The 14953-nt window shown below is 43.4% G+C and overlaps 1 protein-coding gene across 3 annotated transcripts in view; it reads right to left on the bottom strand.

Annotated features, from left to right (window-relative positions):
• MLLT6 (MLLT6, PHD finger containing) overlaps nucleotides 1-12273 on the bottom strand; it is a 138477-nt gene extending 126204 nt beyond the window's left edge. For all 3 annotated transcript variants that reach the window (XM_053259997.1, XM_053260000.1, XM_053259999.1), the window contains exon 1: nucleotides 11678-12273. In XM_053259997.1, coding sequence (XP_053115972.1) covers nucleotides 11678-11786 — 109 coding nt within the window. In that variant the 5' untranslated portion in view covers nucleotides 11787-12273. The remainder of the gene's footprint in view (nucleotides 1-11677) is intronic.
• Between the last annotated feature and the right edge of the window lie 2680 nt (nucleotides 12274-14953).

Here is a 14953-nt window from a genome sequence, read left to right as displayed (position 1 = left end):
GGGTGTGATCATTAAGAAACAAAAGATGGAATAGCTGGTCGAGAGGCGTGTGTGGAGTACTGAATGGGTGAACTCAAAAGCTTTATCTGAGACCGGGATTTCTCTTCCTGGGAGAGAGAGATATTTTATTTTCCTGTTAATGATCCTACCTCTGGGTCCTTGACAGCTCGTTAACATTGTGATAGGAGACTGGGGTGTGCCATGCTTATCTGAGTAGTTGTAGGAGCAATTAGTGAGGCTAATTCCACTGCGAAAGGAGCTAGCTATTTCCCTTGCGAGGGTCTCTTTGACCCGGGTCTGCTTCCTAGCTTCCTCCTTTTTGCAAGAGAGGCCATGGGGGTCTCCCTACAGTTGTTGTTCTTCTGACCTTGAGCAGTGTAGCCCCATGTTTGCTTGTGCCAAGCAACCAAACTGCATAGGATGACAAATATGGGCATGTGCAGAGTTCACGATCCCATGAGCTTAGGTATCCAAGATGAAGGCTGCATGCCTGCAACTCCAAATCATATACTGGGTTGCTGTCTGCAGCCCCCAAACAAGCTGTTTCGGTAACAGTCCCACTGAAATTAATGGAACAACTTCAACATGACTAGGTTGTCTCCATTGGTTTCAATGGTGTTCATCAGGATTCATTAAAAAAAAAATCTCATGTATATGTATAAAAACATATACATTCTAGTTTTCCTGCCTTTATTTTTATTATGGAGTGGCGCTGTGGGGGAAAGTGGGTGGGGGCTTTCAAGATCTGTGAAAAGAACATAAATCTTCCTCTCTTTGGGATATGCAAAACTTTGGCACAGCCCTGATGTTGTTGGATAGCAGCCTGAGACAACCCAGGCCAGATGCAAATCCAGCAGGTTTCCTTCATGCCTGTAATAGTCTGCAGCTTAGCATGAGCAAAAGATGCTGATGCAATGAAACCAAGAGGGCAGGCCCACTCCCCAAAAGAGCCAAGGAGGCAGACAAGTATGGAAACTCTATACAAGCTTGGCAGACAAGGCAGTCTTGGCTCCATCTTCAGAGAGGGAGGCCAGAATAATCCAGTCCACTGAAAACTATATTAATATTCCTTCCTACTGAAAGAGAGAGATGCAGGGGGGAATCATCAAAGCAGGAAAGAAAGAAAAGAAAGAAAAGAAAGAAAAGAAAAAAGAAAGAAAAGAAAGACTAGATTAAGAAAAAACCAATTAACAAAAAAGAATGTGAATTGCAATGCTGACTTTTAAAAGAAATTAAAAATAACCCCAGCTCCAAAACTCTTTTATTTGCTTTTATCTGAGCATATAACATTTTCCCAACCAAACTGTAAACTCTTGGTGAGATTTTAATCCTTTCTTTTCAAAGTGACTGCTACTAGGGTTCAAGTCTGCCTGGGAGGTATGATTTCTGGCCTAAAAGTTAATGTTTATTAGCTATTTATTGATTTATTTTCAAAATGTATATCACACCTTCTTGCCAAAGTCCCAAAATTAAACAAACATAGCAAAAATGGCTGGATACTGACTGAAGCTGGCTGTGGCTACCCAATGGACAGGAGAATGCATTCTGCACATGCTCAGTGGCACTTTCTTATTTACTATTGAGCCCTGACCTTCAGGAGCATCTTGTCATATTTCAGTGGTTCACGGAGTGGGGTGTGTAGAGAAAAACATCATTGGTAAGAGACCAACTATTGGATATATTCAACATCATCGCCTAGAGAGTTATATATCAGATGTTATAAAAATATGATAAGTAATAAACAAACATTACATTGGCCAGCTTATCTTAAGAGGTTACTTTTAAAAACTGCATCATAATGATATCAATGCTGCCAAACAGTCACCCTTTTATTTCTTTTTAAGAAGAGGGATTTATACCTTTGGCCACTGACATCCATACCTAATACAGAACTCCATTTCACTGTGTATATAAGAACAAACACTCAGAGTTTAGAATCAGAAGTTGACCAGAGACCAAAGTGCTCCTATAAAAGGGTACACATGTGTTCTGGCACTTATGCTGTGTGGGAGTGCTCCTGACCCACACACTTGCCCACCAAAATTGCTTCCTGGCTGGTTGCCAGAGCCTTTTGCTCCTAGAGTAGCTTGTTGCAAGAAGATAGTCTGGGGAGGGGCCACAGCTCAGGGATAGCGCACCTGCTTTATGAATATGAATAGGATGAATATTTATATACCGCTTTCCCACAAAAGATCCCAAAATTGTTTACACAGATACAAAAAAACAAAGGAAAGGGTTCTCTGTCCCAAAAGGGCTCACAAACTAAACAAGAAACACCAGCAACAGCCACTGGAGGGATGCTGTGCTGGGGATGGAGAGGGCCAGTTGCTCTCCCCCTGCTAAATAAAATAGAAGCACCACTTTTAAAAGGTGCCACTTTTGTTCAGTTAGCAGAGGAACCTACTTTGCAGGCAGAAAGTCCTAGAGCCAGCGTGGTATAGTGGTTAGAGTGCTGGACTAGGACTGGGGAGACCCAAGTTCAAATCCCCATTCAGCCATGATACTTGCTGGGCAATTCTGGGCCAGTCACTTCTCTCTCAGCCTAACCTACTTCACAGGGTTGTTGTGAAAGAGAAACTTAGGTATGTAGTACACCGCTCTGGGCTCCTTGGAGGAACAGCGGGATATAAATGTAAAAATAATAATAATAATAATAATAATAATAATAATAGATTTAGTTCCTGGCTTCTCCAAGTAGGGATGGAAAAGGCCTCTCTATCTGAAATCTCGAAGAGCTGCTGCCAGAAGCAGAATAAAGTACCCAAATTAAGCTAACCAGAATTAAAGAAAATATGCTTGGTTTGCATCAATTACACATAATACAGCTTCTCACAAGTTGGAATATTGATACTTTTCGCACAGGGTATGCTGTTGTCGGACTACAACTCCCATCATCCCCAGCCACACTCGACTGCAACTGGGGTTAATCAGAGTTGTCGTCTAAGAACTGGTGAGCCTCAGATTGGCCATCCCTGCACTGGTGCAATGTTGCAAAGCACCATGGCACTACTGCAGAAACTCAGGACAATGCAATGGCTACCAATGAAGCTTAGCAGGTTCTGGCCTTCTGAATGGGAGACTACCTGGGAACCATGCATGAACTGTCCCAAGCTCCTCAAAGGAAGAGAGGAGCACACATATAGTATATAATAAGTCAGATGAGGTCAGAGTAGGGTGTGGCAATATGGGCGCTTTTGAAAACATCAATGGAACTTTGCCATGAAACAGACCTGACACACCTCTCTTTTCCCAAAACGAAACATTGCCAGTGGGCTGGACAGTCCGTCTGACTTCCCGGATAACACAACGATGAAATCTATCCTTCCACATATCACAGATGAAAACAGAGACATTCTGGTAACGCCCCTATTTTCATTCCATGGATCTCCTCCATGGAAGGCTCTGCTCTGACTGCTGTATCAATTTATTCTGCCATAGCCTGTCCAGTACTAATTTAAAAGTAATGAGGGGATATGTTCTTGTTTTTTGCTTATTAAAAGTAAAGAGAGGCTATATTAACAAAACACAATTGTCATACACTATTATCAACAGCTACAGCATGTGAAATGACATGGCTGCACACCACATGGAGCCTTAATGTTCATGCGCAGATATTTATATGCATGCACAATACAGGCAAGATGTACCCACCCCTACTCAGAGATTTTACTACTAGAGATCCTGGGGAGGGAGCTGAACCCTGAAGAATAATTATTTGAGCAACTTAGGAGAGCAACATTTGAACACTCATTCTCAAAAGGCAAAAACGAGAGTCAGCAATTGAGCAAGGACAAGTACCAGAACATGGGGGATGATCCTGGTAAATAGGAACAGTTGGAGCATATGTAAAATGTATCAGGCTGCAAGCCTAATTAATCAGTTTAATAGGTAGATTCATCAGCTAAAATATTAGCTGATCTGGAGGAGCCATTGCTTATCAACTTGGCTGCAAATTAAGAGTATATTTGATCGGGGGGGAAGGGGGAATCAAATATACTCATAATTTGCAGCCAAATTGGCAAGCAAGCTATTTTGATTCAGTTATGTTACTGTAATAGGGAACAACAAAAAAGAACATATCACCTTTCTTTTCTAATGAGGGGTTACTTTTGTAGATTAAACTATAAGTTATTTTACACTTTCTTAAGTATGTCAAAAACCTTTAGTCACCTATATGTCTTTTAAAGACGCTCTATTTCTGGAAAATGCAACTGGTGCAGAATGTGGCAGCCAGCTTGGTCTCCAGATCCTTAAAAATTGCTCCTACCTTAAAATAACTACACTGGCTACCAATAAGTTTCGGGGCAAAATACAAAGTGCTGGCTTAAGCCCAAGGTTGAGATCATCTGGAGAGGTCCATCTGCAGTTGCGACCAGCTCATCTGATGGCTATTCAGCAAACGGGGCCTTCTCTGTTGCCACCCCGAGACTTTGGAATGTGCTCCCTGCTGAAATAAGAGCCTCTCCATGTCTGACAGCTTTTAAAAAGTCTTCAAAGACACATTTATTCACCCAAGCTTTTTAACTAGAAATGTGGTTTCAGTTCGTTATATGTTGTTGAAAGCCATCCAGAGATGTGAGTTTGGGGTGGTGTACGAATATAATAAATGAACAAATATATTTTCATGAAATACAAATGTATTGAAATGTAATTCATTCAGTCATTGGTTAAAATGCAGGTGATTAATAAATAAATATTGTTTTATTGGCTGGGATCTCTGATTCTGAGTTTGTCTACCCGTGTTCGGAAACCCAGCACTAATTTCTTCTACTAATATGCTTTGATGTGGGAAGAGAAGAAGGAACTGGTTTCTGGCCATGAACAATTCTGTGTAATGTATAGTCCTATGGAGACGTCTCATCAGGGTTCTCCCCACTGGAAGTCCTTCATACTCCCATTCCTGAAAAGTCACCAAGCAACACTCACATTTTCAAGTCTATTTTTTTCAGTCTTATGGACTTGAAACTTTTCAGGAGATTTTCAGAATCCCGAATTCTGCACCCAGTACCAAACTCTGCACTTACAAAATATACATGTCCGTGACAAAGTCATATACCACAAACAAAAAAGCACATGGTGTCACATGTTCATTTTAAAGGATTAATATGACATTATAGGGACTATTTGATTGGGTACTAACTTCTATCAAAAAACCCAACAAACAAAACAATTCCTGCTTTCCTCTTGAAATCTGACCTGCTGTGTGCATAAGAACAAAAGACTGAAAGCCTTACTTCTGGGTATGTGAACTTCCCAATCTTACAACAGGAAACCACAAAGGCTGTATGCATATAATTTGGAGGACAGACAATCTAATTTGAGTCATTCAAAAAGGATATCAGGCATCAAGGAAAAGGGAGGGACAGCAAAATGGTAGCAGTTCATGACAAGTGGAGAAAATAATAGTGTTTGAAATGTGACATCATATTCCTGTGTTTGCTTCTCCAGCACAATCAATTCCTACATAGTGCCAAGAGGGGCATTTCTTTGCTTTCCCATGACACCCTGTTTTCACATGACTTTCCATTCGGCTTAATCTTTGCCTGTCTTCAACTCTATGTTCCTCTCTCTCTATTGTTCCCATGCCCCAGTTATTTTCTATACTTCTTTGCTTTATTTTATAATGGAAGTGCACATCAGTTCACAGTGGTGTTTTTTTTTTTTTTTAAGAAGGAAATAGTTCTATATATTTAATACTTGGGCTCATCCATTGAAGCTGATTGGCTACAGGTTCAAAAACTGACAAAAATAAGCATTTCTCCACATAATACAAAATTAATGTATGGAGGAAAGCTGATCTAGGAGAGGAAAGCTGGTCTTGTAGTAGCAAGCATGACTTGTCCTCTTAGCTAAGCAGGCTCTACCCTGGTTGCATATGAATGGGAGTCTAGAAGTGTGAGCACTGTAAGATATTCCCCTCAGGGGATGGAGCCACTCTTGGAAGAGCAGAAGGGTTCAAGTTCCCTGCTTGGCTTCTCCAAGACAAGGCTGAGAGAGATTCCTGCCTGCAACCTTGGAGAGGCCGCTGCCAGTCTGTGAAGACAATACTGAGCCAGATAGACCAATGGTCTGACTCAGTATATGGCAGCTTCCTATGTCCCTATGGGATATAGATGGCTTTAATTGGGGATTAGATTAATGAAGGATAAGGTCTATTATACTAATGAAACCTTCATATTCAGAGACAGTATACCTTTGATTACTAGATATTTGGGGCAGACAAAAGGGGGGGGGCACTTTCATAGCCTACTTGTGAGCATCCCAGAGTTCTCACTGTGGGGAACAGAATGCCTGACTAGATAGACCTTGGTCTGATCCAGCAATACATGCTGGCTGGAAAAGACATTAATCAAATTATATCCTCTTATACATAAGTGGTTTGAGTGAGTAGTATCTCCCTTTCTGTTGATGAATCCATTTCCCTCTCTTCCCTGAAATCTCTCTGCAGCAGTACCCTCTGTTTCAGCAAAGTGTTTCCCCAAATACCACCCCCTTCACTTTTGCTCCCTCCACTGCCCCCATCTTTTCTCTCTTCAGGATTCTGAAGCAGATTTCAGAAGACATACACAGAAGCAGATTTCAAGACACACAGACACACAAATTTCAGTAGAGAGGACAAGATTATCAACAAGACTCAGAAGTCCTAGTCATCAATATATTCCAAATTAAACTACAAAAGGAGCAGAACATTTTTAAGAGCACTTGAGATGGCTACTTTCTGATACACTTTAATAACTGCAATGTAAGCAACATACTGTAAATCAGTCACTTTTTAAAAACCACAACAAAATGATTTGTGCTTTTGATGTGCAGATGTAGTACCAGGGCCTGACAAATTCCAGGCACCTAGTAATCTAACAGTGGAGCCTAGACTAGGATAGTCAGAGGCAGAGTGATTTAATAAATTATGTATTTGTCCCAGGGAGTCTTGCTTCTGTTCTAAGTATGTTGCTTATGAAGAGGATAAAGAGAAGCCCATTTACCCTCTGCCTCCACAATGTCCTTCACTAAGTCCAGCAATTTTGTCAAGGGTCCAGTGTCCGGCTCCCAAACGTTTGGGCTGCCTCCTTGATCCAAAGAAAAATGGTCACTGCCTGTGTGGTACATAGGCCCATTAACTGTTAATAGCCATTGGGTATGGAAAAATCAATGAGTCGGCCTTAGATACAGGTATTCCTGAGGGCCACACTAGATGTGACACAGGCAGCCACAATTGCTGTTCACATGTCAGTCTCATTAATGTGTGGAAGAGAGGAGAGCTGGTCTTGTGGTAGCAAGCATGACTTGTCCCCATAGCTAAGCAGGGTCTGCTCTGGTTGCATCTAAATGGGAGACTTGATGTGTGAGCACTGCAAGATATTCCCCAATAATAATGGCGGCTGCACATGCACAGAGGCCAAAATGAACTGCAGCCTGACCAGCCTGTCATTTGGGAAGCCAGCAGATGGGTTGGAGGGGTGGCTGCCGCCACTGGTGCCCATGGCTTGTTTTTTAAAGGTAAAAAATACCTCCCACACACACACACTTACTATGGAAAAGCCCTTTACTTGCAAAGGGGAATCCTTGCTGAATTCTCCTTTATAAGTATTCCCCTCAAGCCAGCTCACAAGCCAGCTTGGGTGGCTCAATGGCCAGGCCGAACCAGACCAGGCCGGGTTTGATCGAGCCCAAGCTGACCAATTCAGCTGGAATCTGGTCCTGATTCAAGCCAAACCAGGAAAACCAGTTCCATGCATATCCCTACGGACAGGAAGCCAATCTCAAACAACATTCAAATCCTAGCTAAGCCTAGCAAAAAGCCTATCAAGTTGACAGGTAGCTACACCAGCCAACACCTGCTCATGGGTGGTCAGGTTTTATAATGAAGTTGCTACCATCCAGCAACGGTGACTTCTCAAAGACATGGAATAAATAATAAATAAATAAATAATACACAACTTTATTTGTTAGCCGCCCCATAACAAATTGTTATCTGGGAGGCTCACAATAGAGGATTAAAACATACAACAATAACACCTAACACATTAAATCATAACAGATTTTTTAAGAAGGTGAAAAGAAAATACAAAATACAATACAAAGCAGCTCAAAAACGCATTTTAAAATTAGTTTAAAATCAGATCAAATCTGAAAATGCAAATTTAAAAGGCCTGGGTGAACTAAAAGGTCTTTACCCAGCATCGAAAAGAACAAAGTAATGAAGCCAGGCAAACCTCACTGGGGAGGCTATTCCATAAACGGGGTGCAACTACTGGGGGGGGGGAAAGCCTCCCTATCTCTGGCAATTTTTAAAAAGTCTTTAAAGATGCACTTGTTCACCTAGGCTTTAACTTATACTGTTTTGATTGTTTTTAATGTTGTTATAGAATATTGTTTTAAAAATTTTAAATTGTCATTTTAAAAATTTCTTGTTTTTGTTTTTAACTAATGTTTTAATGTTGCTTTTTTTTTTTTGTAAACCGCCCAGAGACATAAGTTTGGGGCAGTATAAAAATATGTTAAATAAATAAATGGCCCTCTCCCTGGTAGCCAGTGCCACCCACCTCACCACATTTGGCAGCGGCACCCAGAGGAGGGCCTCCAAAAAAGATCTTTTCAGGTTGGGACATATGGAGCAAGGCGATCTCTCAGGTAACCATTCCAAGCCATTTAGGGCTTTAAAGGTTAACACTAGCACTTTGAATTGGGCCCAGAAACGGATTGGGAGCCAGTGCAGCTGACAAAGCACTGGCATAATGTGATCAAAAAGTCCAGTTCCAGTTAATAATCTTGCAGCCTTATTTTGTACCAGCTGCTGTTTCCGGACACATGAGCTGGAATATATCAGCTGGAGCACAGCCATGGTATCCTATGCAAAAATCCAATGAGAGATGTGGCTTGAAAGTGTCATCTCCATTTCTTACAACCTGAAAGCATCTCCCACCCTGTTTTCTTACCAGCGAAACAGTGGACAAAGTGTTCGCCACAATTCGGCTGCAACTTGATAGGGCCACCAGGAGATGCAATGCATCTCCTGTTGTCTAGCAGAACATCTCTTTAAAGAAGTGGGACTCTTTCTCCCTCTTATATAGAGAGAAACTCCATATCAGGGTTTCTTAACCTTGGGCCCCCAGACGTTGTCGGACTACAACTCCCATCATCCCCAGACATGGCTTTTGTGGCTGAGGAGAATGGGAGTTGTAGTCCGACAACACCTGGGGGCCCAAGGTTAAGAAACACTGTTCTATATTATAGTGGTACCACTGACAAGGACAGGAGCGTAGCAAGGTTGGAGTGGGCTCAGAGACAAGATTTTATAATGGCGCCCACCCACCCCCTCACTGAAGCTCAGCTCATGAAGTAAAGAAATCTTAAATGAGGCTGAATAGTGGTAACAAAAAGAAGAGTAAAAATTATATGAAGATGAAGACAACTGAAGGAAGCCCAGGCAGGTGCGCGGCTGTGGGAGAAGGTCATGTGACTTGCCTCTGGGGGGCCCCCAAGGCAGTGGGCCCCCAGACAACTGTCTCCCCTTGCTCTATTATACTTATGCCCCTGGACAGGGATGCTTAAGTGAAGTCTCTGCCTTCTCCATGCACAGGTGTATGCTTCCATTCCTTGACCATACCTGCGTACTGCCCAGTCCTACCTGGAGATTCCAGGGATTGAACTGGGACCTTCTGCATGTGATGCTCTGCATCTTCCCCTGAGCTACAGTCCTTCCTCTTAGGGCCCCATAGGAGATGCACTGGACAGGAGGAAGCAGCAAAGCTAATGAAAGGGGCTTAATTTCAACTGAAGCTCATCAAGACTTAGTCCTGGAACTTAATGCTACGGCTCAACCAGGAAATGTGTTAAATTGCCACCAGGAACGTATACATCTGGGTAGGATAAATGTCACACAGAATACATAATATTAATACATAGAGCCCCTTTGAGCATTATATCTACATAATGTATATCTACATTATATCTACAAAACATGCCACCTAATGGTGCAGCAGGGAAATGACTTGCCTAGCGAGCAAGAGGTATCGGGCAGCAGCGATATAGGAAGGTGCTGAAAGGCATCATCTCATATTGCGAGGGAGATGGCAATGGTAAACCCCTCCTGTATTCTACCAAAGACAACCACAGGGCTCTGTGGTCACCAGGAGTCGACACTAACTTGAGGACACAACTTTACTTTTTTACAAACCATATTTTGATCCTTTCAAGATGTAGGTATAAGTATAGGTGTAAGTATAGGTGAAGCTATACAGTATATTTCTGCTAGCAACAAATCCAGATGTTCAGAATTCAAACCCAACACATTTCAAGGAGATGAAAGATAAAATATAGGCTCAGTATATGGAATCAGAAAGACCAACTTTCATCAAATCTCATATGCCAATCAAACAAATAGGCTTTAACATGCGAAGACAGCTTCTGTGGGCCTAGACAGAGGGGGCTTTTCTCCCCCATTACAAAATAATCACAGTCATCCATGGATCTCAGATTAGGGCTAAAAACTTCTAGGTCAGGGACAAAAACCTCTAGGCTAGCTTGATTGCTGGCAATGCTCCTTTTAGGAAGGGAAGGGAAGGGTTAAGGTTGGAAAGGGTTAAGCCAGGCTTGAAATTACATTAATAACCCTAGAACTGTGGGGCAGGGAGCAACCCAGGTGACTCCCTGCACTTCTGTTTCCAGTGTTAATGATCTACGCACTGAGGAAACCAGAGAGAGAGGGAGGGAGAGCCCGAGAGCTCACACACTTCGGCTCTATTTCCTTGTTCAAAGGTGTCCTTTTGTAGAGAGGTGAATATCTGTCCCACATTCGCGGTCTACAAATTCTCCTCTGCTAGCTTACCTTGAAGCTGCAGACTAGAGTCCCCCTCCCATCTCCTCTCTCATTAAAAAAAAAAAAAAGAAGTGACATGGTAGCTAATAATAGAACCCCTGCTAATCCCGGAAGGAAGCAGAGGGACACAGTCAGAGGTCACTACCATACGTTTCTTTCTGAAGCTACGTCAAAATAATAATAAACACCATCATCATGGGGAGGGGGGGAAACAAAGCAACTGACCATCGCTACCCCCTTTCTCTCTGCTGTTGTTCAGATGTCACCCCCATCCCTTCCCTAGGCTGATGCAGTGAAAAGCAACTAAAGAAAAATACAAAACAAAGCAGTAAACACACACACACCAAAGGAAAGCTAAAATCTTGCCGCCTCCACACACACACACAAATTAAAATCAAGCCCACCCTTCCAATACATGTGTATACACTCACGCGCACACACAACCACAACCCCCCCTTTCTTCCTAAACCCTTTGCAAATCGCTGCTTCTGCAACCCCATCCCCAAGTAGGGCCTTTCAAGATTACCGTTATACAGAACAATAGCGATTCTAATACTTGCAATGCATAATAATAATAATGACCATAATAACAACAATAATGCATATTTATCTCTCAACTAATAGTCCTCCATGTCTAAAGCCAAAGCCATTTTAAAAATTTTTTTATTTGGTCTGCTCAAAGCTGGCAAAGGTTCAGTGTGGCGGCGGCGGGGGTGGTCTGTATCTGTCCAGTTTAAGCCCCCACCCCCTGACGAATCTGCCCACATCTAATTCTGGCAAAGCCCCAAGAGATCGAATGCAAACAGAGGCTTGGCTGGAGGGGGGAAAGCTGAAAGAGGGGCTGGGGGGGTGTCTTACCTTGATGCACCGCCACGTTACAGCCATGCCCATCACAGTACACCAGGGGGTTTTCTGCCCAGCCCCGCTCATCAGAACAGACGCAGCAACCACCAACCATCTCCTTCATTCTTCCATAAGTTTCTCTTTTGCAGATTCCCCACCACCACCCTCCTGCTGTTGTTGTTGTTGTTTTCGAACACGCATCCACTCTTCGTCCGCTTCTCCTTCTTTAATCTCTGGGTTCCCCCTTCCTCCGATCCGCCTTTATACACACTCCCACTCGGATGGGGGAAAAAGGAGAGGACTCCGAAGCCTCCCCCCCGTACAAAAATACCACAAGCGAGATCGGCGGCGGCATTGCTGGCGCTGAGCTCAAGCAGACGCGGTTGCTAGTCCCCATGCACACAAACACTCACTGACTCGCTCTCGCTCTCGCTCTCTCTCACACACACACTCTACTATACTCACGCACACAACGTCGCCCTAGCTGCACACAGCCTACAAGCTAGCAATCATGGCTCCATGCGCTTGTAAAGTCTTAGGTTCAGGAACAGCTGCCTGATTTGGGAGGGAGCTTTTCTGCTTCCTTCCTCCCCCCCCCGCCACAATTATTTAAGGTTATTGGTTTTGGAGGGGCTTTTTTTGTTTTGTTTTGTTTCCCCTTCCTTTCTCTTCATCCAGGGGAACGGATCTGGCATCTAAAGTGTGTGAGCTACATTTTATTTTTTGTTGCTGTTCAATATGGGGCGATCAAGCAAGGACCAAAAAGAATGAGGAATATCTCCCACCCCCTTAAATCCTATTATCTGTAACATTGCCTTCTTTGACAGATAAGGGTTCCACCAGCGCCACCCTTTGGTTAGTGAAGGGAAGCGGATCTTAACAAAAAGAGTGTGGATGGGTTTTCGGGGTGGTTTTTTTTTAAAAAAATGTTTTTAATCACGTACGTGCTGAAACTAATTTATCTTGCAAAGCAGTCCAAAATTGTAGGGAACTGTGCTGGCCTATTGAAGTTGGGGGGAGGGCGGAATGCAAAAGTAACAGTAGGGTGACACTTTTATTTAGGACTAACGAAAAGTCCACAAATAACAATTTAGCTGGTGCTAATAAAATTTACTAATGGTCCTACTGAAACCTTTGGTGTATATTTGAAAATATCTTCAGGGCAGGCCCAAGACATTTAGATACCTGAGGCTAAGAATACAGATGATACCCCTCCTATTTAGTAATATGGACTCAACTTACTATGAACATCTGACCTTATTGAAGTGAATGGGAACTGTGCTGGAGAACTTCCCAGTGGGTTGTGGCCCATACATACATTAGAGTGTGGGGAGTCCCAGCTTTCGGTCCCCAGATGTTGTTAGACTACAACTCCCATCATCCCTGGCCATGATGACAGAGATGATGGGAGTTGTAGTCTAACAACATCTGGTAACCCAATGCTGGGAACCCCTGCATTAAAAGTGTTCTTCTGGAACAGACTCATTTTATTCACCCTTCTGGCACACACAACAATAGATGCTTCGGAAGGTCACCAGTAGGACAACAGCCTTCTTCTGGACAGGTGGCACGGAGTGGGGTTGGGGGTGGGGAGATCAGCCGGGACAAGTCGCTCACTCCTCCATTGCAGGATACCTGGAGTTATTTGAGGAAATGACATGTTTTTCACTGAGAGCTTTTCTGTGAAATATACAGTTATCCCTCTTTCAGAAATCTTACATGCAGGGCAAAGCTCACCCCCTCCAGAATGAACACGGCTCCTTCTGCCTCATAATATTTAATTCTGATGTGCCCAATGCCCCCCTGTTGTTGCCCCCTCCCCAGCAATTGGTATTCACAGTCAAATGTTGGCAATTCCATTCAGTCGGCCAGACCATTCCACCATACATTTCAGACCATTCCACATTTAAAGGCCATATCACCACATTTTTTGTGTCAGGAAATCCCACAAAAATTCCACGGGTCAGTGGGTGCCCCATATAGGTCTGTTTCCCACTCTGCCTTCACCACCCTTAATAGGGAGGGATAGAGCCCTTGCTTTCCATGCAGGGAAGATACTGGCTTCAATCCCCAGCAGGTAGCAAAGCTAGGAAAGTCCCTCCAAGAACTTGGAGAGCTGCTGACAGTTGGAATTGACCAGCAGGGACCCACCTTTAACCCAGAACTGTAATGCAAGAGGCCCACTTTTAATTGCTTGACTGCACTGGCCTGTCTGTCTCCTCTGTCTGGGGTGACTAGATACAAAGGAGGGGATTCTGGGAGAGGCAAATCTCTTGTGCAGGATGGTACTGCTGGAATCTCTTTTTATTTGCTATGATTAAAAGTAAAGGAATTACATCTTCCATTGCATCTGATCTCTCTCTCTCTCTCTTCTCCCTCCCTCCCTCCCTCCCTCCCCCTTCCTTCTTTCCTTCACTTTTTTCTGTCTTTCTGCTAAAAAAAAAATCTAAGCACACAAACATACAAAAGGAAATGGTGGCAATGGTACTATTGATGCAACCCACCTTAAGTCAGGATGCAACCCTATGACAGGGTCCCAGCACACCCACTAAAGATGGTTGGAATCTTATAGGAGCATAGGAAACTGCCATATACCGAGTCAGACCATTGGTCTATCTAGCTCAGTATTGGCTTCACAGACTGGCAGCGGCTTCTCCAAGGTTGCAGGCAGGAATCTCTCTCAGCCCCCCTATCGTGGAGAAGCCAGGGAGGGAACTTGAAACCTTCTGCTCTTCCCAGCAGCTCCATCCCCTAAGGACAATATCTTACAGTGCTCACACTTCTAGTCTCCCATTCATATGCAACCAGGGTGGACCCTGCTTAGCTAAGGGGACAAGTCATACTTGCTACCACCAGACCAACTCTCATACTGAGATCATAGATCGTACCGAGCTAGATAATCTAACTCAATATAAGGCAGTGTCATAGGGCAGCCAGCATATAATGGTGAAGCAGGCAGCCATTACACTTTGCCGTAACTGGGCTACCTTTTAGTATCTTTTAAAGATTCCATTCACACAAAACGTTCTCTATCTGCACAAAGACTCCTGATGGTCCCAGGTTCACATGTTCACCTGAGTCAACATAGTTGGGATTGTTTACACAATGGACAGAACAAGTACTGGTGACTCCCAGAGAAGTGAGAAAACTCCCAGAATTCTGCTTCTCCAGAGTCCCGCCACCACATTATAATAATAATGTGTATTATGTCCATTACGTATTATAATGCATATTATGTGGAGGTAAGGATGGGCAGAGAATAAGTGGCGGGGTTTAACATGAGCCAGGGTT

This window comes from Hemicordylus capensis, chromosome 6, assembly GCF_027244095.1.
Source record: "Hemicordylus capensis ecotype Gifberg chromosome 6, rHemCap1.1.pri, whole genome shotgun sequence".
NCBI lineage: Eukaryota > Metazoa > Chordata > Lepidosauria > Squamata > Cordylidae > Hemicordylus > Hemicordylus capensis.
The sequence above is the reverse complement of the archived record's forward strand: the minus strand, read 5'-3'. Positions and strand labels throughout refer to the sequence as shown.